At 36.8% G+C, this 25,478-nt stretch overlaps 1 protein-coding gene across 13 annotated transcripts in view; it reads right to left on the bottom strand.

Moving 5' to 3' along the window:
* ADGRL2 (adhesion G protein-coupled receptor L2) overlaps positions 1-25,478 on the bottom strand; it is a 226,445-nt gene that overhangs the window by 176,899 nt on the left and 24,068 nt on the right. For all 13 annotated transcript variants that reach the window (XM_072648835.1, XM_072648845.1, XM_072648841.1 and 10 more), the window contains exon 2: positions 2,479-2,651. In XM_072648835.1, the coding sequence (XP_072504936.1) occupies positions 2,479-2,551 (73 nt within the window). In that variant the 5' untranslated portion in view covers positions 2,552-2,651. The remainder of the gene's footprint in view (positions 1-2,478; positions 2,652-25,478) is intronic.

Here is a 25,478-nt window from a genome sequence, read left to right as displayed (position 1 = left end):
TCTCAACAATAAATTAGGCTTTTCCCCTTCTTATTCCTTCATCTCTGGCTTGTGATCCTTCTGTGTAGCTTTTCATTCTGATGCATTCCATAAGATAATAATCACTATTTAATTTTGTTCTGTGGTTTAAAGTCAATCTAACATTAATATTTGTGATCGGAATACAACAATCTAAGAAGGAACTATGCAATATAATTTTAACTAATGTTATTCTCTGCCTCAAACAATGATTCACTCTGGAATGATGACTGCATTTTTGAAGGCCGTAACAGTAGCTTTGGCACAGTCACCTTAGAAAGACTTCACGCATGGCATCTAGAGATGAACTGCCCATGCCTATGATTCCTGAAACTCTTCATCAAGTACAGAGAAGTTCATCACGAGCACAGACGTAGAATGGTGAATTTTTAATAGATTGCCACTCTCTAAGAACAACGGTCTGTAATTGGCACTGGCTAAAATGAGAGAATCTACCTTAATGAAGATAAGCAAGGCACTCACTAAATTCCAATCTTTTCTTGGTCCATTAGGCTGTAAATATACCTGACAAATAAGTGAAATTGTAGAATTTATCAATTTCTGCAAATGTATCAAATAGGAAGAATAAGGCACAATTTAAGATGACAAATTTTTAAAAATGTTTTTGTGCAAAATGCCTAATTCTGAAACTCCTCTTTTCACAGAAAACAGATTACCTATGTGTTATCTGTTTTCTTTTGTTTCTTAAATCTACATAATATAAAGATTTAGTTATCTGCTCTCCTTTTTATTCTTACATCTGTATGATATATATTTACTATATATATATATATATATATAATATATATATTTTTTAATATTGTTATGCTATCTAGTTCTAAAGCAAACCCGAAACCCACAAGGTAGTGAAGTTGATAGAGCGCTAGACCTGGAGTCATGAAGAACTGAATTTGGATGTGATCCCAATCATTTACTAGCTCTGTGACCCTGGGTAAGGCACATAAACCTCTGTCTGCTTCAAGAATATTCATCTGTAAAATGGAGGTAACAAGAGTACCTACTGGCCAGGGTTATTGTAAGGCAAAAATGAGATAATATTTGTAAAGTGCTTTGCAAACCTTAAAGTGTTACATAAATGCTAAGTAATGTTACCTGTCATTTTCATTAAACCATTTTGAACTGGAAGAAACTATAAAATGAAAAATTCCATTTTCCACTACCCAGCTTTATATGCATCTCTCAAATGGCTTATATATTCCTCATGAAATCTATTTTTACACTGAATATAAAAAGCAAGTCAACTAACTAGCTATAAAAATTTCTGCATCCTAGCTCCATATTAACTTCTGACCCGATCTGTACAAAGTGTCTGAACAATACGTCCTCTTCTCTACTGACATATATCTTTTCTGTGGAAATACTCCATTCAACACTAAAAGAGGCCGCAAGAAGACAGGTGCACATGGTTTTTAACAAATCACAATGGCAATTATTATTTAATGAAACTACAAAGATTAGTGTGTTCTCCTTAAAGGACAGAGTCCTCAATAATATACTATTCCCTCCTATAAAAGTTTAAAAAAATTTTTTTTAAAGAACCTTGGGCTGAGCCAAAGCTCTCTGGGCCACCGCCCTTGATAAAACTTCCTTCTCAGGAGTCCTTTAACTTTACCTATAGAAATGGCTATTGTTATTTCTGCAAAATGGGCTTGTCAACTCAAGCCCAAGAGCACAGATTAGAAAGAAAAAAATGCTGAAATAAACAAGTCCTGCATGTGGAAGCTAAAAAAGATTATTTTTAAGCCTTTCAAAATGTAGTGTTTTTTTTAAACTAGTCTATACACTATTTCCCTGAAGTATTTCTAAGCATCTGGCCTAAGAATCAAGCAAAAGCCTCACACTGAGAATTATGCTTTTTTTAAAGAGATGGATAACATCACAGACGAAACACTAAAGGACCTATAACTATTTTTCAAAAAAAAGATTTGATGGATTTATTTAGGAGTTTTAGAAATATTATATTAACACAAGGTGATAATGGAAAAAAAAGAGAAAAAAGGTACCACAAATTGCTTTTGATTTCCCTAGGAATAAATTTAGTCAATAAACATAAAATCAGCAACAAAAGCTAGCTTTTAGTTCCATCAAGCCATAGTTAAAACATTTGTAGATTATTTATGGAACTTATAATCACTTACTTTGCAGAACGGCATTGTATGAAGGTAAATAGAAAACAATGCTAAAAAATAAACCACTTTTCAGTCAAGAAAAATGAAATTATAGTTGCTTCGACAATATACATCAGTGTAATACTATAAACAAGAGGAAAAAATTATGACTGTTAAACAAAATTCATCATCAAGAAATCACTCAAAAAGGTATGAGATAGGCAATGAATTAATTACCCATTCTCGCCTGTTTCATTATTGAAAACTCTGATAATCTGTACACATTTCAAAGTCTGTATACTTCTGTACATTTTAAAAGACGACATCTTACCTTCTGTACCCTGTAAGATGCTGATTGCAAGGAGAAACCAAAGACTTCGCATTCTGCAACCAGAAGACACCATTATTGATCCCTTTAAATACTTCCTTTGTATTCCTTAATGAATCCAGTTATAAATGCCCAGCTTCATTGAACCCAGCTGTATGCATCATTGATCCTCATATCTGAAAGAAGAAAAAATCCATCAGTTACTATGTGCCACAGCTACAGAATTATAATGCTTTTTAAAAAAAAGTAGGCACTCACTGAGTGTAAAACTAATCTGAAAAGAAAAAAAAAATAAGCATATAGGTTGATTCTAGAACAATATGCCCAGTCTTGGCAGGTATCAAGATATAGTGTCGAACTGACAGTATTTGAAGTCAAAGACCTGAATTCAAATCTCAACTCTGTAACTTACTACCTGTGTGACTTTTGGGTCAATTTCTCTGGGCCTCAGTTTCTAACTCTGTAAAATAAAGGGGCTGGACCAGATGAACTTTGAAGTCTCTTTCAGGTCTGCATTCATTATTCTATAACATATTATATTTGAACCTTAACTCTAAAAATGCTCAAAGCTTTAGATAAATTATGTTGCAAAATTGTGAAGTGTGAATTTATAGAATATTTAACCTTCCCGTTGAAATGTGCCGTTTTGATTCACTTGCAAAGAAAAAGGAACATTTAGAATCTACAACACTTGTCCAATAATTTTGATAGGAGTGGGAAGGAAGGGAGATTGGACCACTTTCACAATTTAAGCAGGGAGATGGTAAATGGAGGATTGTCAGAAAGGTGTGAAGGTAGGATAAATCAAATGATTTGCATCTGTGTATTTAGTCTCAAGAACTCTGAATTCCTGAAGAAAATGAATGGGATATTTTAATGGATAGTCTTGTCTAACTCTACATGGTTGAATAAGTCCTTGAACCAGTTGTCAATCTTACAGAAAATATTTAAACCAAGCTTTCTAAGATCAAAAAAAAAATCCATCTAATAACAGAACACTTGCAATGAAAGAAAGCATACATTTTCAAACAAGTTCAGGGCTATAGCCTAAAAACTGATGCACCACATCATTCCAGACAGTCAGAAACCAGAATGAGAAAAAGATTATTCATTGATCGAGAGGTTTTATGTCCACTGATTAATGAGTTACCTATAAAAACATGATAGAGAACAAAGTAAAATGTGTTATCTGCTTCCGAGTTATTTTTATCACCTTTATATATAAACAGTACATACAGGAGTAATTACTAATGACTTCAGGCATATGGGTAGTACAACTACATTAGGTTTTCAGCTAAGCTACCCAGCAGTGACTGACCTGGTCCTAGATATGAACCATCCAGTATGGAACATGTTGAGAGCAATATATCTAAGTCTCTAGGTTCTTTCTTTATGCATGTGAACAAAGAAGCAAGAAATGATTAGGATTAGAATTCAGCAACGCACCAACACATTAGTAAATCCTGACCATACTCAGAGGAAGGTCTCCTTTCTGCCCAGTACAAGTTGGGTAAGGTGCTTCTAATCCAGGTGGTAATCCCTCCAACACTTTCCTCCCCAATACTCCACCCCACCTGGAAAATTGCATAATATTAAGTATGACTTCTATTTTGTGAGTTAACATCATTTAGGAAGAAAGTGAACCTCTTAAAAATAAAATCAGTCTGGCTAAGGAATTCATTCTGGTGGTTCACTATGTTAGTCTATTGACCCACAGTTCAAAGAAAACATAGTACCCACAAGCATGATGTGTTCCACTATTCCTTTCCTCAGGAAACTGAGAAAAGTGCCAGAACGTAAGAACCGTAGAGTGGCAACTCCCTGAGTACTGCCTTTTTCGGTCTCTGTCTTTCCTTCTGTCTGTCTCTTTTTCCTCATCTTTTCCCAAAGGAAAACCTTTAGAGAAGCCATGTCAGTAAGCAGGGCAAAGCCTGCCACTTTCTCTCTCATCTCCACAGCCCTGCAGAAAACCTGAGTGATGCTAGTTGGGCTCTGGAGCCAGCACCGAGTCTGTCTCTGAACCTCAATATTTGCCCACATTGAGGAATTCCCTAAAACAAAGTGAAAGCAAATGTTCGTTTACCATTTTTACCCACCTAGAGCTCAGGGCAATCAAAAGTGGTGTATCACATCTACAAATCACTGTAATCCCAATGATGGACACAGACTGGCACCAACTCCAAGGAATCCCTCATAGGGAAAGGACAGAATGGAGGGAGGAGGAAAAGAGAGCCAACAGAAAGCCAGAGAAACATCACGTGATAATCTCAAAAAAAGGTACTTGTTTTATGGCATACCCAAGGTATGTTTAAAACATTTTATTCAACAGTCACTTTCCCTATCAAACTGGTTATGCACTAACAAATTTTAAGTCCTTTCTTAATTTTACTTAATATATCTAAGGTATTTTCTGTTTTTTTACTTAATATATCTGAATTTTACTTAATATATCTAAGGGATTTTCTGTTCAAATATTTTACTTAATATATCTAAGGTATTTTCTGTCCAAATATTCATAATACCATTAAATGTGATTCAACTCAGTATTATTGTTCTTCAAGGTAGAAATCCTTGGGGTTTTTTTTTTCTCTAATTCATGCACTCTGTTAATTTTCTCTTTAATATCAAAGAGATCTGATTGAAGTATTCTCATCCTGGTTTTATGGGTAATAAAACAGAATTGAGGATCACCTGGGTTTGTTTTTTTTCCTCCACCGTAGCCTTTAATTCATCGATTTTACAACTAACTTGCCATCTACCGCTTCAAATCACAGATTAAGAGGTAGAAAAAGACCCTTAGTAAACACCAACTCCAGTTCCACCATTTCACAGATGAGAAAAATAAAGCCCAGAGAGGTTAATGTAAGTAGCTCACTATTGAGCAGCTAAATAGGGTTGCAGAAGCAGGATCTGAATCTATCTTGCTGTCTTTCCCCGACATCCATCCATCATTCTACATTGTGTCTCCACAGACATCACATGTCAAGCTCCCTAGACAGCATTCTTACTTTGTCCATTCCTTCATAAACATTCATTAAGAACAGGCAAGGGGCCAAAATTGTGCTAAACCAAGAAAATAGAATGACAGAATGAAAGAGAAACCCTGCCCTCAAAAACATTCCATTCTATTAGGATGTACACAAGTACAGACACAAGTAAATTCACATTATATATGAACTAGGCACAAAGCAATTTCTGCAGAGAGCATCAGAAAATGAGGAGGTCAAGAGAGAATTCCTGTTGAGAGATTGTATTTGAGCTGAGACTTAAAGCAAGCTAGTAAGAAAAGTCTTTATAATGAGTAATGATTGCTTCTAAAAAATGTCTCCACATAGGCATTCAATTGTTATTTCTTAAATAATGGTATTTCAGAAATACATAGGACTTTGGGGTGTAAGACATGTGTGGACCTCAGTTTCTTCACCTGTTTTGCGTCATGGAAGCCTGCTTTGCTTTTTTGGTCAACTAAAGCTTAGGGACCCATTCTCAGAATCCTGTTTTTAAAGGTATAAAATATGACAAAAGGAATCAATTACATGGAAATATAACTACCAAAATTTGTTTTGTTTTTAAAGCAAGGTTATCGACTATGAGCAATCAGTCAGGGGCTTAGTCTTCCATACACACAACAAAGAGTGCAAATACACACAATACATACACACACACACACACACACACACACACACACACACACATACACACACATCAGGAGGTTCATTCAATCCAGTGTTTAAAATACATAAGATTCATTAGCTTTCAGACAAATAATGAAGTTAATACTCCAAGGATCCAGGACTTCAGGAGGGGGGTTTGGGAGAGAGTAGGCACAGATCCCACAAACACTCCTCAGAAATGGATTGATTGCATGACTTGCTGTCACCCAGAAATGGGCTGTCCTGTCCTTGGGATCCCAAGCATATTGGAAGCTCCTCTAGATAAGCAGCACTGGATAGACCTTTCTAACTGTCAAGGATAGTCTTTAAGAACTCAGGATTGCTTCCAGGCAGACTCAGACACAGCAGCAGAATAGCATTTTGGTGGAGAACTCCAGAAATTTAAAAAAAAACAAAAAATTAAAATTTATTCCTGAAATTAAAATTAGAACATACATGCTTTTATTTTATCATGTCAGCAGCTTACTTAAGAGGGAAGGCAGAACTTCCCATATGTCTTAGCAGTTTCCCATGACCCACTTTAACTTACTTCCATTAAATTAAGCTCTGAAAACATAAAGGTTCTCCAGGTATTTTAGGGCAGAGTAGGGATGTTCCCTCATTCAGAGACCATCCCTACCCCATCTCTTGCACTTCTTTCTGTCTCTACTTCTCTCAATCAAGAGTTAAAAAGTATATAAAATAAACAAAAACTAAAGCTTCCAGCTTGGAATGCTAAAAATTCAATCAGGTGAAAGAACCATATCTACCCCCAGCTGTCTGACAGTAAACTTCTCTGGGCCTCAGTCTTCTTATCTGTTAAAAATAAGGTAAATAACATGACTACGGTAAAGCTACCTCTCAAGGCCACAGGCAGATCTGGAAGACTAAGGCACCCATCCACATGAGTACAAGAGGTTTCATCAGAAGCTCTCCTATACCAATGAAATCGCAGGAAAATGCAAAACAAAGCAATATCAGCGGCACGGTTCACAGGATCATTGATAATAGATACTTCCAAAGAAATAACATAAGTATGCTTTCTCCCATTTGATTTAATTCTTCTATGCAACATGACTAATGAGAAAATGTGTTTAATAAGAATGTATGTATAGAGCCCACTTAAGATTGCATGCCATTTTGGGGAGGGAGGGGGAGACAATTTAAAACTTAAGGAAGTGATTGTTGAAAACTGAAAAAATAAATAACGTTAAGTAAAGAATGCTGAAAACTTTATACAAGTATTACAGAGATATTAACAGTTATTAGAGACAGAGAGCTAGACAGGATCTCAGAGACAGCCATTCTATCTAATTCCTTCATTTACAATGAGAAAGTAAGAACTGAAGATGTGAAGACCTTGACCAAGCATCAAAGAAACTGGGCACGGGAAATTTGAACTTGGCTCCTCTGCCTCCAAAGTCATGCTCTCTTACTACCATCCCCTGCTGCTTATTATTATTATAAAAAGGATAGAAATGAATCTGAAATCTGATTTTGAAAGTGATTTCACACAAACAACCAAAATGAATAGAGTAAAAAAGCTAATAAATGAATAAATAAATAATGGACCCAAACAACACACAAGCAAAAATGGGGATTAATTCATCACCTGTCACACCCAAACGACTAATCATCTAACAATTCCATGTACCATGCACGCTGTCCTATATATGATCTGACCAAGCAATTACAATTTCAGTGTGTGGATGAGATGCATTATTAGGCACAAGTGAAGGAAACTGAGTAAGCCTGTCAAATGTTGCCAGTTGGGGTGAAGAATCTGAGTACCCACACTGGCGTTTGTTTAATGCACCTTTAAAAAAATGTCAACAAGATAATACCTTTGGGCGGCTTGCCTACATGTACAACTTTTAAAAACTTGAGCTCTTTCTTTAAATGGCCAGCAATCAGCCTGTGTTCTGTTATACATTACTTCAATGAGTTCTTGTTTGTGGGAAGAAAGGGAAGGAAGAAATCAGGGGACTTGGAGAGATTGATGACCACCTTCTAGGAAACAGCTGCCAAGATAGGAAAACCTCTGGCAGAGAGAAGAAAAGAGAAAGTGGGGAACAAAAACCTAGCCATCCAACCAAAGCCTCTTTTGTGGTACTTGGCCTGGAATGAATGCTTCATGGACACATTCTAAGCATACTAAAGACCCGGTGTATTCTTAGCTTAACTCTTGAGAATGATTATTGCAAAAAGTAAACATCAGCTTGGTGAAGGGCTTGGTATGAATGGTTATGTTTCTGACAAACAGAAACAGGGCGATGTAATGCTTTTAGAAAGTCACCGCCTATTCGCATCAAATGAAACTTGAGTCCATCTGTCTGCTTTGTCATGGCAAGGGCAAAGAATGCCAAATAGGACACAAAAGGCCAGATTCCATAAATTCCCATCCCCCAAGATTTACTCGTAAAAGGTAAATGAACTTCAAAATATGATTTGGAAAACAGAAGCCAAAGAACTTTCATGCTGCTCTAATCCAAATTTAAAGCAATTCTCCAAAGAGAACAATTTTAATGGAAATACAAATACTTTTTAAAAACCACAATCAGCTAAGACTAAAAGGAGCACACATCACAATACTTAATCAACTATGGTGAAACTAATCCCAAGAAAAATGCTACCCCAAAAGCAAGCTGGAGCCAAAGGACACTTACGCGCATAGATGTGGCTGACAGACTTGTCTTTCAGACCATGTAATTGCCTGAGAAAGGGAGACAGACAACAGCATCTCACAAAACAAAACAAAAACAACCAACAAACCCAGAAAGACCATATTAAATTGCCTTTCAGCAAACAGAAGGGACGATTACTTAAAGTGTTTCCCCTACACTAATAATGTGTTTTTCTAGAGGCCTTAATAAACCTTTTCAAGGGACTTCAGAAAGCTTATGTATTTGTATTGAGAGCCTGGGAGGAGGTCAGAAGGTAGTGGAGCAATGGACAGAAAAGAGAGAAAAAAGTCCCTTAATGCTCAATGACATTTAATTTCAAAGCACAAGAAAAAGATACTGAAAATGGACTCTTTGGCTGTAAACACTGGTGATTTTAAATAATCCAATCCGCTTCTTGCTGAGAATTATAAATGCCCTAATCCCTTCCTTCCTCATTTTGTATCTCGCTATCTATGAAGAAACAAACGACTTAATTTTATTTTGAGCAGGCATCAGGACAGTTATGAAAAGCAAGTCTTTATGCTTGCAGATTAACCACAAGCTAGTCTACCAAGCTTCCCTCGTGAGGTGTTGAAGATTTTAAAAACAATCCTGAGTATTCTATTGACTCTGGCATGCAATAAGTCAATCCCTGCATCCCTACTCTGAAATCGACATCTGTTCCAGAGTTGAAGGGTGAATTCCAGGAAAGGGCCTCAGCACTGTTCATATCCCAACAGGCTTCACTGTCTTATGCTCGGCTTGCAAGGTAACAGACAGCAGCAGACTCACAGATAGTAAGTAACCTGTGTTTATTTATTAGCAGCCTAGTCTGTCAGCAGGGGTACTTAAGGGGAGAATACCACTAAAGCATCTTAATAGTTTTGTATTAGTGCTTCACTACTGGGAAGTATAGCTAACCCACAGAAAGGCTAACCCAATCCCTGATGGAGGCGGGGAGAGAAGGTGAAAGGAGGAAAGGGAGAGAGACAGACAGAGACAGAGAATATAAAATTCTTTTGTTGATATCACTAACTATAAATGTAAATGAGCCATATATACTGAAGATGTTTCCTATTAACAGGTTATTGTAAGAGGGAAAAGGCTAAAACTGGCTTTTTCTCAAGCAAGATGGAGATTCCATTCAAAACACTGCAATATTAAGGATCCATCCCTGAAGGACTCATCCTTTATCCCTACTGAAGGAATCCTTATTAATATCTTTAACACTGAACTTCTAACACAAAACAGAAAGAATGAGAAAGTATGGGAAAAAGAAATAGAAAATGAAGTACAAGACCTGACCAAGGTCACTCATCCTTCCAATAAAAGCCACCTACAGAAATTCCACAGAATGTGTGCACTGAGTCAACGTTTGGCAAAACCTGAAACTAAATGCAATAAATCATTTCATACTCTGAATATAAACCAGTCTTTCTGGATCTTACTTTTCCTTAATGACTAAGGCTGAATTTGCTAGTGAGAGCAATTTTACCCTTAAGACCAAAAACAAACATGCTTTCTCCCCTCATTGGTGAAGTTGTATAAGTAAACAATAGCCCAGTGTCCATTAATATGAAACCCATTTCTGTTATTCAAGAGATAATAAATTATATAAAATCAGACTTTCCTTTCTAATTATCATTACAACTTGGTCCAACCCCATTCTGTTCTTTCTTCCAATCTACTCACAGCTACTTTCCTGGAGGGACTGATTTTGCCCCCTTTTAGTTTTCATTCAAAAAGCCAAGTAAACCTTTGCTAGTGCTAATCAGAAAGGTCCTTTTGGCTCTACACTTTGTCCTTTAGCCAGGTTTGAATTTTTCTCTCATACCCTCCCCTCCTAGATTCTTTAAGCCAGCTAACTCTCTCTGTCTCTCTGTTTCTCTCTGTCTCTCCCTCTGCGTTCCCCCTTCTCATTTTTATTTGAATTGACACAGTCAATTCAAGTCAAGACCCCTTCGAATTTAAAAATATTAAAAAAAAAATCAAATGAAAAGTCTCTCAACATTTCTGGCCCTGCTAGATCACTGAAATTTCCTGATGTCCTAATGATAAAAACTCCCACAGAAAGGACTTAGAGGAAGGGGGTAGGGTTGAAAGATTCTATTAGTCAATTTACAATGTTAGGCTGTACTATGTTGGTGCCATGCTGAGCACATTAAATATACTGAGGATTCTGGGCACCAGAGGTACCATCGAAGCCATTTTCTTCATTAAAATCTTGGCTGTGCAACGACAAAGACAAGTAGCTCTCATTTTTAAAACTAGCACAGGCAAGATTTTAGGACCGAACACAAACTTGGGAATAATGAACTTAAAAAAAAAAAAAGTCAAGCCCAACCCATAGATCTTAGGATGTAATAGTTTAAGTATGAAAAGCTTTCCCCAATATCACAGAGAACTTAAAACAATTCATTCCGTTAAAATGGTTTTTATTTATTGTAAGAAAAAAATGGTCATAATGTACACTTGCCACAACACAAGGGTTTTGATTTTGAGGCTTTTTTTAATTTTGATGACCCTGAACAGTCTCCTCTTGACAGATTTCAGAAGGTTTTCCAAGAGACCTATTTTCACATTATGTCACACTTGTCTGGCTCTTTTTCAAAGTCTGTAACTGTTCTTGAACTGAGAGCACACAAACAAAACTGGCACTGCTGCCCATACCTCAGAAATTATTCTTCCAAATAGCTGACATTTATGTGGCATGTTAAGGTTTACAAAACAATTTCCTCAAAATAATGCCATGAGATGAGTAGTACGATGAATGAATCAGGGAATTGATGAATGAAAAAGTCTTCTTTAAAGTACTGGCTATGAGCTAGCCTTCTGGTAAGAGATACAAAAGAGAATCCCTACCCTTAGCTAGAAGCGAGAGAGAGAGTGGACTGTTTTGGTCAGGGATGTCATAGGGAGAGAAAACACAACCACTGAACCGTTGACTGCCATGCCCTTTCCAGAAGCAAAGATAGTCTTAACTTGATCACTGTTCCCAGGGCAAGAAGTAGAGGGCAGAGGAGGACAGAGAGAACGGTAAGGAGGCAGGACACAAAGTGCCCACCAGAAAGGTGGCCAGGGTGAACTACAGCCAGAGAGCTGAGTCCGTCTAGAGGGCAGCAGGGTCCCCAGAACAAGAATTCTAGCATCAAAAGATGATGCCAGTGGGATATGCCAGGAAGATGGCAGGAGTCGAGTTCATGCCACTATTCCCACTTAACAGAGGAAGAAACTAAGGTTGAGAGAGGCTGACTTGTCCATGGTAGGGCTCACAGTTCAAACCCAGGTCTTTTGAATCAGGTCAAGCCTTTTTTCATTTTTGCCACTAAGTCTAGACATTTTCATTTTATGGCTTTCCTCCTTAAACACAAAATGGCAAAAGAAAAAGAAAAAAAAGTAAGAAATGTCATTTTCAGGTTATTAATCTTAATCACCTTTGTTCCAAGTTCAACTAAAGAAGCCACCCCAGGCCTATCTTAATCATTCCTCACATTTCCTAATGCCATCTCCCTTCCACAAATCACTTTGCAGTTACTGATCTCTACCCACAAACCTCGCTGTAGCTGCTGGAAAGTAGACATTTTGTCTAGCACAGGGGCCTGGACTTAGTGAAGTCATTTCAATAACTATGTATTAAGTGAACTGATATGAAGCAACTGATGCCAATAAAATTCTGCAAAAATGAGATAAAATAAAAAATGAATGAGTTTTTTAATGTCTAACTGATTAAAAATAAAAAATGTAAAACACCTCAAAAATAAAAACAAAGACAAAACCTGGTAGTTTTATCCTAACATGATAAAAAAAAAAAACTGTTACTACACTGGACTTGGGATCAGGAAGAGCTCAGTGCAGATTCTGCCTCAGACACTTACTAGCTGTTGGACCCTGGGCACCTAATCACTGTTTCTGTTTCCTAATCTGTAAAATTAGAGGGTTAGAAGAGATCTATAATCATATGTTTTACTTTCATTCCTTTTAAAATATTTATACCTTAAATGGCAAAAATTAATAATTATAGAATATGAAAAATCTAATCCACTCTTCTAATATCTGAAACAAATGGTTAAGGGGAAAATACAGAAATACTGCACTAACTTTTCATAGAGAGAACGTTTGTTGTAATTTCTTTGAGAGCATGACCTAATTACCATGCAGGCAAATAGGAAACAAACTACTCAGGGATGCACTGTGAGATTCAATCTTGTAGCCCCCCCATGAATGGTACCCTTCATGAAATCAGTGGCACATAAATCATTGTAACTGGCCATTCCCTGAATCAATATTTAAATTCCCTATTGGTCTATATATATGACCACTAAATGAAATAATAATGACCCAGGACCTGTCCTACATTACATCTTCAATATTACCAATAGGAATTTCTTGGTAGTAATGAGATCATCTGGATAAAATGTGTCCAATGATTTTAGAAATAAATATAAATTAACTATAAAGAATAAATTGTAACAAGGACTTTTGTCATGAATATTATATTGCCTAGTATAATAAATAAATGATACAATTTATCTACAACTCAGAAGTCAATATTTAAGGAGGCACCTTAACCATCATTTAAACCCTGTTTTTATCATAAATTAAGATTTTTACAGCAACAATTGTCTGAATTTTATTTCAATACTTAGAAATATATGTTTTGGGAGTAGAAGTAGCAATCACTAATTGATTTAGTAACCACTCTGTTCAGGACAGTGTGAAGAGGACCAGTGGGGGTGTAACTGATGGCAGGCCTGGCTAAAAGTTAGGAAGACCAGAATTGTAAGACTACCTCTGATCATACTGGCTAGGTGACCTTAAACAAGTCACTCAACTTCTCAGGGCTCCCAGATAACTCTCTAAGACTACAAACTAGAGAAAATGGCAATCTGCATCGATACAGGGAGGTCCCTAAAACTCCCTAACTGCCTCCCCACCCCCAAAAGGTACAGGGCATTAGGGCATTATACCAGACATCCCTGGACACAAAGATATGGACTCTATTTCCTGACTCCAAAGAGATATTTATCCGAATAGTTGCAACCTAAAACAAACATAACCTAACATAATTTAAACCTTAAAAAAAAGGTTAATGACGATAAATGTTCCTGCTGCTTGGACAATAAAGGAAATAAGAATCTCATTACTCTTCATGAGTTTACAAAGACTCAACACATATTGGTGGAAAGAGTCCCTGAAACAGGGGCAAGATCCCTAGGGTTTAGTTCTGGCCGAGTCACTAAGTGGGTGTTTGATCTCAAATAACACTGACTGACATTTATACAGTACTTTAAAGGTTTGAAAGGTTCTTGGTATAGATTATCTCATTTAAGTCATCTAATTTCCCTGGTGCCTCTGTTTCCTCATCTGTAAATTATCTGTAACATTTCTAAAATCCCCAACAGCTTAAGTATAGCTTTCTTTAGGATTCTATGACTTAGGATCTACTAATCCGAATAAAAATTTTAAAGCCATAATGTCCTGTGGCACAAAGCTTGTCTATATTCCCAAAATAAATGAAAGCAACAATCCTAATAATTGAAGACAGGAAATTATTTTCCCTCAAATGGTGTATTTCAGGAAAACATTTGAGTCCAGATTTCCTAGATAATTGGCTCAAATCTCTTAGAACACAGTGGTTACAATTTTACTCCACACACACACACACACACAGTCCCTCGAAATCATTTGATTCTCCTGCAACTGTTTCACTTTAAATTGAGGAAATACAGGATCATAATTCTCAAGCAAGGAAGAACCTTGGTGGTCATCCAACACCTTCACTTTACAGATGAGAAAACTGAGCTCCAGAGATGCTTTATTCAATGTCACAGAGATAGTAAGAAGAGACAGAATTTGAACTCAGGCCACAGATCATAGAAAGATTCAGAGCTGGGAGGGCCTTTCTAAGCATCTACACTAAACTTTTCATTTGACAGACAAGGGAAAGGAGGTCCAGAAATACAAGTCACTTAGCCAACGTAACCCAGGTCATTAACAAGTAATAAAGGAGCTAAGAGTTAAACCCTTTTGCACTATTTCCTCCATACTAGGCTTCTTCCAAGTTCAATGTCCTTTTCAATGAACCAGGTATCTCTCCTTTAACAAGGAGCAAATGTACAGCCAGAAGAGCCATTAAAATTAGTGTTAAAAATGTAAACCATGCTTTTGAAATTCTGATACCTTGATTCAAGGGGACAAGAAAGAAAAATGGTTTTTCCAAAGGAGAAATCAAAAATTGGAAGAGAAAACAGAGGAAGATTTTATCTTCTTTTTGCCCTTCAACATAATTCACAGATTCAAATGATAGGCAGCGTGTTTTCTAGAATATGAAGTATAATGAAGGGGGATCATAAGCATTTAGGACTTCTATTAAGGACTTTCAATTTTGCTGTAATGCTAAGATAGATATTTTAATGTAGCTTATATCGTTAACTGTTAACATTGAAATATTAGGAAAAGGTTGAATGAAACTACAATCTGATCTCTTTTCAGCAATCAGGGATCATACATTATGCACCTACTATGTGCTAGGGAAGCTACATAAAACATTGGATAGAGTGCAAGGGCTGGAATCAGAAAAAGTCTTCCTGAGTTCAAAATCTGGTCTCAGACACTTAACTAGCTGTGTGACCCTGGGCAAGTCGCTTAACCCTGTTTGCCTCAGTTTCCTCGTCTATAAAATGAGCTGGAGAAGCAAATGGCAGACTGCTCCAGTATCTCTGCCAAGAAAACCCCAAATGGGGTAGTGAAGAGTCAGACAAAATTGAACAACACAACTATGTGCCAAGCACTAGAATGTAATGGGCTTGGCACTAATGATACAGAGAAATGTGACAGTCTCTGACCTCAAAGAGTCTAACATGGGAAACAACATGTAAACAACGACGTACATCATGTTGTCTTCTAATAGTGATTTTTTTTGCATCGTAGTGCAAAAATTGTCTCTCCTCCCCAGAAAAGTCCTTGAAGAAAACGCATATGAAAAACGACAATGTCCCAGGAATAAAATGAAAATATAATCATTCCATTAAGTGATTCAGAAACTGAGGGTACTATAGAGAGTAATATAGAGTGGTGTTGCCAAGTAAAAAAGGGCACTAATGAATACAAGAAAGATTATGATTTTTTCTGGAAATCAGGAACATGACTTGGAAGTGGGGGCTCCAGCTTCTAATGGCTTCATAATCTTTTTTGGGTAGGGGGAGAGGGGAAGCAGCCATGGGATACTTCCCAAATACTTTCATTATGGTTCTTGAATGACAATTATCCTTGAAGAAGGGGATAGGTTGCAAATTTTTAAATTCTGCCACCTTATGTGCACTAACACATCATGAATCATATGCTTTCTATGATCCTTTTCAACGAAAGGAAGACAAAATGAAAAGTCCTTCACTATGGACATTCTGAGACACTTCACTCATGCTTTCCACTTCAGAAGCCCAGAATTTCTCAGTGTCAGCTTCTGTGACCCTTCTACCCAGTAAGAGAAACAGCAGCAGCTAGCAATTACAGTCATCACTATCCTGAAACTTCACTAAGCACTTTACAAATATGATCTCATCTTATGCTCACAGCAACCCTGGCACACATGTACTATGATTGTTCCCATTTTCCAGTTGAGGAAACTGAGGCAAACAGAGATTAGATGACTTGCCCAGGGTCATACAGTGAGTGTCCGAGGCCACATTGGAACTCAGGTCTCCTTTACACTATGGTGCCACCTAATTGCCAATATCCCTTTCCTTAGGTGCTTTGGAAAAGGGAGAGAGGGATCTCTGCAGCCAAAAGGACATGATTTCAGCTGATACAAATGAAGGAGTTTATTATTTTAAGCAACAGTGAACTAACAGTTTTAGAAGTCGGCAGGGCCAAATCTGTCCTTTAATAATGCCTTATAGCCTGTTTCATATGCAACGTGATGGCCAAGTGGTTCTATTAAGTGTTTTCACAGAGCTAATTGTATTACTAAGCTTCCAATTGAGGAAGATAGGCATGACATGCTTCATAGAAGCATCAGGAGAAGTACATATAATTCCTCTTCTACCTTTAAGAGAACCCAATTCATTTTAACACACTTTTATGACAAAAATGAGTCATTCAACGGTGGGTGGGGCTTACATTCTTTTTTGGGGGGGGGAGAACAACATGCTCACAGACGAGTATCAACTACATATATAAAATTGCCAAGTGATTTGGTGGGATGGGAAAAAAGAAGCCTATTAGAGATCACTGATTTTTTCTCCCCGAGGAGGCAAGCTAGTTCCAGGAAAAACTAATGGACGTCAATACACCCTCTGTCCTGCACTCTACATGCCCCACATCAGTTCACTCAGGCACCTCTTTAATAAAACCTGTATAATTGAAGTTCATAATGATAATGGGCATTGGAGTCAGAATTGGGCTTAAATCCTGACTTTGCCACTGACTATATGTGATACCCACTCCTGCACTCAGACTGTAGTTTTCTCATCTCTAAAAAGATGATGTCAGACTGGATGACTACTGTCATTTCTTCTAGCACTAAATTTATGATCTTATGAACGTAAGAAAGTAGCTCCTAATATTAAACTCTGAGAAGGTAGAGAAGGCTGTTGGGGATAGGAGGAGAGAAGAAGAGAGGAAAGGGAGATTTTTTTCTAAAGGGTCTGTAATTTTAATGATATAAGGAACATCTCTTAACTATGCAAACAGGATACCAACTCTACAATTTATAAGCAGGGTTGCCTGGGCTAATTTGGTGGTTAAGTAACTGTAATGGTAATTTAAATGGGAAGATCTTTCCCATTCACTGACAGGCCCATGTGACCTGCTTAAGTCACATGGAAGCCTAAGTCACATGAGTTTTAATCATCTGAAGCCTGTAGCGGGAGGAGTTTGTAGGAAGGGTGGAACAGGAAGAGGCAGAGCTAGAGCAGAGTTCAGAGGAAGTGAGTCAGAGAGCAGTCAGAATTAGGAAGGATGCAGGCAGCTGGCTAGTGTGAACGAGAGAGCTTGTTTGTGATTTGTTTAAGGGAGCTAGTTTGTGGGAAACCCAGCAAGGGGAATGTTTGAGGACGGTGTTGTCCTCTGCATTGTTATTGTATATAGAATTTTGTAACTATGTTGGATTTAGCTTTCTGGTGTCTGAATAAATGTTTTGGTTCTGTCTTCCATGTGGAGAGTCTGTCAAATTTCACTTTTGAGAATTGTGCTGGAATATTCATGGTTGCCGTAGGCGCTGTGAATATCACATTGGCACTACATTTACTTATCCAAAGTCAGTTAGCATGTAGAAGTAAGATGTGAACTCAGGTCCTTGGTTCAGGATCAGGTTTTCTGTCAACTATATCATGCTGTGTATTCAGAAATAAGTGATCTGTGTCTACTCCTTTCCTCTGTTTACAAAAATGAGTCATATTGGATAATCAATTAAACTGAGAGAAATTTCCTGAAAATAACATATTACTCTTTAGCCAAGAATGTAAAATAAGCACATGCGCACGCACGCACACACACACACACACATACACACATCAAAGATTAAGCATGAAAAATGCACTTAAAGCAAGGAGAAGACTTGTGCAAGTCATCTAGATTTAACCATTTCATTTTATGCATGAGGAAACTGAGGCCCAGTGACTTACATTTAGGTGTAGGGAATTAAGTAGCAGGGTTAGGATATGAAACCAGGTCTCCTAACTCCAGAACCACCATTATGCCATAAATATCAGATTTTAAAAGATTATGTTGTCTCTAATTGTCAATATCATCTCAAATCTATTAGCAGAACTAATGCTCTTTTCAACTACATCATATCTTATTAATTACTACATCCAAAGAAAATTTTTTGCAAATCTTAATTATATAAAGTATATTTCAAATGTGAAATTATATTGTGCATATTGTGGACACAAAGCTCAAATTGTCACTCTAATCCACTGTCCAACATCTAAGCTGCCTCACTTTAACAATTTGTTTAAAAATTTCTGACTCCTATTTTGGGTTTAAGAAATAGAATTAAGAATTTAGGGAAACTTTTGTTAATTAAAGAATACTTCCTTCCATATATCTGCCCTGGATAGAAAGCAGTGAATTAAAATACATTAGGTAAATTTCGTCTAGAAAGAAAGTTACCTAAGGTGCTAGATTTTTTTTTTTTAATAGTTCCTTTAATCTTAGAAAAAGGAATAGTATTCTCTTTTAATACAGAGGAAACGAACTGGCAGCTACAGGAGAGCTCCACAGAAATCCCTGGGAATAGATACAACTAGGACACCCTAATATCCTGAGGCCTGACAAGAACCATCTATGTAGGTGTGGTCAAATCGGTCACTTGCAATTCCATCAACTATTTGGCTACCAACAGGTAACTCAGTCAATCTCAAAAAAGTTGCAAAGGTAAAATTTAAAAGGGCTTTTGAAAGGATAACGAAGAATAAAAATTAGATAGCACTTCATCCCTGCTAGTAAATAATAGAAGGGTCTTTTTTTTCTTTTTAATACCTTATTTCTGCTGACTAAAATAATGTCATCTGTTAGTATATAGTATATCCAATTCTGGTATTGAGTACATCCAATCTTATTATTAATTTAATATTGCCATCAATTTGTACTATTTTAGAGAAAACTTTATAACTTGAGAGGAAATTTGCTTACAGGAGAAAAAGAAATTAAACTCAAAGCTGAAAGAAGTGATCTGATTTGGGAAAAGGCTTTTGAAGTACCTTACCATTAATTTGGTTTAAAATGGAAACCAGGAAAAAACACCTTCAAATGCACCTTTTCTCAGAATAGGAAAGGTAAGAGATTATGGTGCACACTTGGAATATCAAAAGTACTGTCAGGAGCCAGCAAGCTATCACTTATTTTTCTTAATTTTTTCCTTGTAACCAAGGAGGGTTCCATTAGAAAGGAGGTTGGGAAATAAATGATTTGAGTAAACCAAAAGCACTCATCAATCCATTTTAAAATCCTCTGTAAGTTCTTGAATTTTCAGGTTATCACCTGTGCTCACCCGTAGAAGAATACCAAATTTGCCCTAGTTCCACATCATATTAGAAATCAAACTTTTCCAAAGTTTAGCCAGAATTCGCATGATATGTTATGAAATAAGTCCTATTCTTTAAGCCTAAAATCTGAGATTTCTAAAGTACAATTTTAAAAATTAGGTTTGCCAATAACTAGCAAGAGTTACTACCACTGCGTATAGTCCTTCCCTCACCAAGAAAATAATTTTTTTCCTTGATCTTTCCTATTTCCCACCATGTCTGTGTTTTTCAGTCATGTCTAACTCTTCGTGACCCCATTTGGGGTTTTCTTGGCAAAGGTACTGGAGTGGTTTGCCATTTCCTTCTCCAGCTCATTTTATAGATGAGGAAACTGAGGCAAACAGAATTAAGTAATTTGTCCAGGTTCACACAGCCATTCTAAGGCCATATTTGAACTCAGGAACACATGCCTTCCTGACTCTAGGCTCAGTGCTCTATCCACTGTACTACCTAGCTACTCAATTTTCTACTACTCCTCAGCCTAAACCTGATCCCGTTAAGGCACAGCAAAATCTTTATTTTTAATCTTATGTTTCTTCAAACTTACATGGTTGTTATTCTACACACTGTTCCTAGGAAATAGAGTAATACACTTCAGAACTACAATTACTACGTATCACCCAAAAAGTAAATGAAACCTCCAGTGTCTATCAATGTTATTTATAAGAGGACACAGTAGAGAAGGTTACTAAGTTTTAATAAAAGCATTATATTATGGTAGTAATAATCTAGGTGTTTTACTGGAAGTGAAGTGGATTATTGTAAATGAAATTTTAAAATGTCCTTTCCATTTTACAGATAACACAAAATGACTTTTTTCATGTCTCCAGCGATAAGGATAAATTTGCCACACACTTAAATGGAGCCTTCACCCCATCCACCCCAGCTCATGAATTAATAATTCAGTGACATTAATACAAGAAGATAAATGATAAAGAGGTGAAGGCACATGGGCCAGCGATACACACATGCTTCCTTTAGCATAGCTAATACTTCTCTGCCAATTACAGCTGAAACTTTGTAACAGTTTTCAATAGCATTTTTACAATCTAAATAGCAGCTTATGCACACACAATTTCACACAATTCAAGCTTAATAAATCTCCTGCTGCTAGCAAACAATCATTCAGGGGGATTAAAGTGCAACATCTGTTAACATTAATAAGCATTTTATATAGTAATATGTATTAAAGCAACCTCTACTCCATTATTAGTCTCCTGAAAAAGCTTCTAGATCCATATACCATTTTAGCAAAAAGTATACCTTCATCATTCAATTGGTGACTTTCATTTTAAATAACGCGATGTATTTACTACGAAATGGCAAAAAAAAAGATAGGAGTAAAATGTTCTGTATGAAATTATACTTTTTTCCCATCATAGGAGTACAAATGTGCATCTACAGATACAGACATTGGTGGAATTACTTAGTGTCCAGTCCCCTTCTAAAACCCCAAATTGCTGAAATACATTACAGCAGGGAAAGGACCACTGCTTTCGGAAAATTATGAAAAGTTCCTTATGTATTTCTAGGTTTCATTTGTTTTCATGTTATATGCAACTGTAGTTTTAAGACATAATTCTCACTGGAAAAAAAAAAGATGTCAGACTGGGTATTCCTGTTACAAAGGGAAGATTGGAATGGAGAGACAGATGAATAATACAAAGAAATTACTGATTCAATCAATCAGTCAGTCAATAAGCATTTATTGAGTACCTATATGTCAATTTTTTAAAGTAATACTCCCCTCTATCTCCCAATCTCAAATTATTTGTGACTCCTTTTCACCTTCACATCCAATTAGACATTAAATTTTTTTGATCATTCTTTCTAAGACTTCACCCCATGCCCATTCTTTCACTTCCTTTCCTACCATTACTGCTCTGCTCCAAGCCCTTATTTCTTCACATCTCTTCACCAGTCTCCCTTAGTCTAAACAATCTACAATCAGACATAAGAGTTGTATTTGATTTGATTTGCAGATATCTATAAATACAAGAGTTGTATTTGATTTGTAGATATCTAGGTACTCAGCTCCTCAACTAGAATTCTAAGTTCATAGAAGACTATCTTATTTTTTGATTTTGTATCCATCCCTGGCTTTTAGCTCAGTGCCAGACACGTATTAAGTACTTGCTAAATGCTGGTTGGTTGACTGAGCACAGCGACTCACCTCATTTTAGAAAAGAGAAAACTGAGACCCAGAGAAGTTATCACATAGAGATAATTACAAACAGAGCCAGGATTTGAACTTAGGTCTCCTGACCCTTATCCAGTTCAATGCTCTTTCAGGTCCCTCTACAACTGACCACAAAAACATCTGTTCTGCTGTCTCTCTAAATACCCTCTTTAACTCCAGTTTCATATGATATTGATTGATTCAAGCATTAACAGCCTCCACAAACAAACATATATACTTTGCGCATACCAACCTGGAAGATCAGTGATATGATGACTCCTCTGGAGTCAGAGGATCAGACTCTCTTCTGTGCCCTCAACCGATCCCAGATTCAATTGTCTCATGTGAAATAATTCTACAGCCCATATATTCCTTGCCTACAAACCCGAATGAACAACGCTCAAATGCCACTGCTCCAACAAACTTCCTGGGGTCATCCTAACTCAGTTTGATTTTTCTCTTGTTTAAATTAATTCATACTCAAGCATGTACTCCTGTATGTTGTCTTTTTATAACTTTAGTTTAACATAGGGCTGTTCTTAACCCTGTTTATGTTATAGATTGCTCTTGGCAACCTATGGATCTCTTCTCACTTTTAAATTCATAAAATAAAATACATAGGATTACAACGGAAATCAATTATATTGAAATAAAAATACAATTTTTTTCATCCAAGTTCACAAGCCCCTAACATCTATCCACAGCCCCTTTGGGGATCCATGGACCCTAGGTTAAGAACTCTTAATAAAGGGGACTGTCACCTAGAATTAAGACTAATTAGTTTTAAAACCTTTTTTGCAATATTATGATACTCATGTCAGCTAAAATTCATGCTTCATTGTTTCAGAGATGATCCTGGCTTCTCCAAGACTACACATGCAGCAGCCCATCTCTAACAGATCCTACACATCAAGCCGAAAAGGATTCTAGTACAGGCCTGGTGATGATTGCTGCCTGAAGCAGATTCATTAAATTCAGAGGGACTCATCACCAAAGTGGCCATAGGGCAATAAATTTCCCATCCTCCAAAACTTTCAGTGACCATCCAAGTGGTCACTATGGATGGTTAATTATGTTTAACGCTAGAGGGTTAATTAACTTAGCCTAGAGCAGTACAGCCACAAGTGCAATTTGAACCCTGCTCTTCTTGATTACAAGAACTGTCTCTCTATTCATTATATCAAATGCTTAACTAATAAGGTTGACAAATTCCTATTTTTAAAGACTAGTATCAAGGACAAAGTGGATAGAGTACCAGGCCTGGAGTCTGGAAGACTCATCTTCCAAGTTCAAAATCTGGCTTCAGACACTTACAACCTATGTGACCTCAGGCAAGTCACTTTCCCCTGTTTGCCTCAGTTTCCTCATATGTAAATTGAGCTGGAGAAGGAAATGGCAAACCAATCCAGTATCTCTGCCAAGAAGACCGCAAACAGGGTCATAAAGATTGTCAGGTATCACTGAAAAACTGCTCAACAACAAATCAAGGAAAAAAGGTTATGAGAATAAATGGATAGAGATAAGACAGTGAATTTTTAATCTCTTTGCTATAGGGAACTCCCCACTCTTTGATGAGGAAACTCCCTCTATAAATCCAAGTTAGTACCCTCTCTACAATCTAAGAGTTTTAGGAGAGTTGCCAAGAGCACTCAGAGGTTAAAATAATTTAGCCCAGGATTACAAAGCCAGTATGCATTAGAAGTCGAACTAAAAGCCAGCCCTTCCTAGCTTAGTAATTCTCTACCAGCTATGCCATGGTACTACTAACCTTTCTTTTATAAAAACAATTTCATAATTATCTTCAAAACCCTTATAAAATGTGAATTTATTCTTGTCAAGTTCAATTCAAGATACTTTTACCTAGCATCTATTATGTGCAAAAAGGATTAGGCAAAAATTTCATAGTGTGGGTAGAGTTTTCCAAAGCCCAGTTTTCCCTAAATTAAAGGTAGTGTCCTCTTTTCTACTTATGAACACACCGGAGTCTTCCTCTTCTCTGTTAACAAAAAAAAACAAAAAAAAGCTGTCTATTTTGAAGAGACTACTACCGTGACCATTATTTTTTGACATTAAATTCCCTGCTTTCAGTTCCCTCCTTGTCCCAACACCCCACAAAATACAGCTGCACAAATTGCTAATAGATGAAATTAGAAGTTAAATTAATTTGGCCACAGAGGGCTTAGCTCTCACTGCCACATGAGAATGTGGCAAATTTCACAGTGGGAATGATCTAACTTCTAGTCTGAGCAAGTAGTGAAGGTGTGCCACTCTCCTACAATACTGAACCAACCATCACAACCTACTTATTACCTTACTTAATACCAATTAGTATTAATGATTTACTGTGGTGGATAGAGCTCCACGGCTACTTCCAAATCCCGAGCACAACCTTCCCACAGTTGCTCAGTTTAGCATTTGCAATTTAATCAACTTTAATAGAGGAATCAGACAACGTTGACAATAAATCTTAAGCAGCTCTTTTGTGAGGAGACATCTGAAAATTAAATATGAAATTTAGCAGGTTTTAATAATTAGAGTTTGTAAATGGTGTTATACATATATATGCCTATCCTAATTTAGTAAGATGTGATCCTCACATAACACACTCATCAAATGGAACACACACACACATACACACACAAACCAAAACACTTCTCTGGCATTTCCCTAAATTAAAATCCTGAAGCCCCACAGTTAGTGTGTACAAATTTAGATTTTATTAATACTTTAAATCAAACTGCAGGATGATTCAGTTTCACATCATGTCATTTATATTATATGCATCTGAGATCACATGCAATTTATATTATCTTCTGCTGTGAAAGCAATAACACAATGAGATTTCAATCAGATTCTGAATCTTGGCCACTTGGATAAAGTAGCTAAAGACAAGACAGCAAAAAGATGATCACTTTTTCCAGCTGGAAACAAAAGTTCCATCTTCCAAGTACACTACCTAGTGACGATTTCATAATCTTGACAAAGAAGCTCCTTTCTTAAACATTCAAATTAAAAATTAGTGATTTTCCCATTTCTATGTAATTAGTTTTAAGAATTAAATATAATAACCATTTACCAACCATTCTGCTGAAAGATCCAGTAAACCAATCCTACCTTCTCTGCACCACTTATAAAAGTAGTGTTATATTCTGCAGTTCGTTTTAAGAACTTCTATTCATTTCCAAACACCAACACCAAAGAGTCCCCCCACCCCTACACTCCCAAGTCACCCTTAACATTGGTTACCTGAACTGCAGGCTTGATCAACTTGATCTTTTCCACAAGTAAAAAGAATGAGATAGTGATATGATCCAATGATTTCCCCAACTAAAAACAGTTTTCAGGTGGGAGCATCCTACTGATTTTTGTTTCACTGTCGGGTTGGTTTTCAGTGGGTTTGATGACAGGTGACAAAAAATGGGACTAGAATTCTGCTATTTACTTCCTAGTAAGACCCGATGGAAGCCAGGGAAATCAAGAA

The sequence above is a fragment of the Notamacropus eugenii genome, chromosome 2 (assembly GCF_028372415.1).
Source record: "Notamacropus eugenii isolate mMacEug1 chromosome 2, mMacEug1.pri_v2, whole genome shotgun sequence".
Classification (NCBI taxonomy): Eukaryota; Metazoa; Chordata; class Mammalia; order Diprotodontia; family Macropodidae; genus Notamacropus; species Notamacropus eugenii.
The sequence above is the reverse complement of the archived record's forward strand: the minus strand, read 5'-3'. Positions and strand labels throughout refer to the sequence as shown.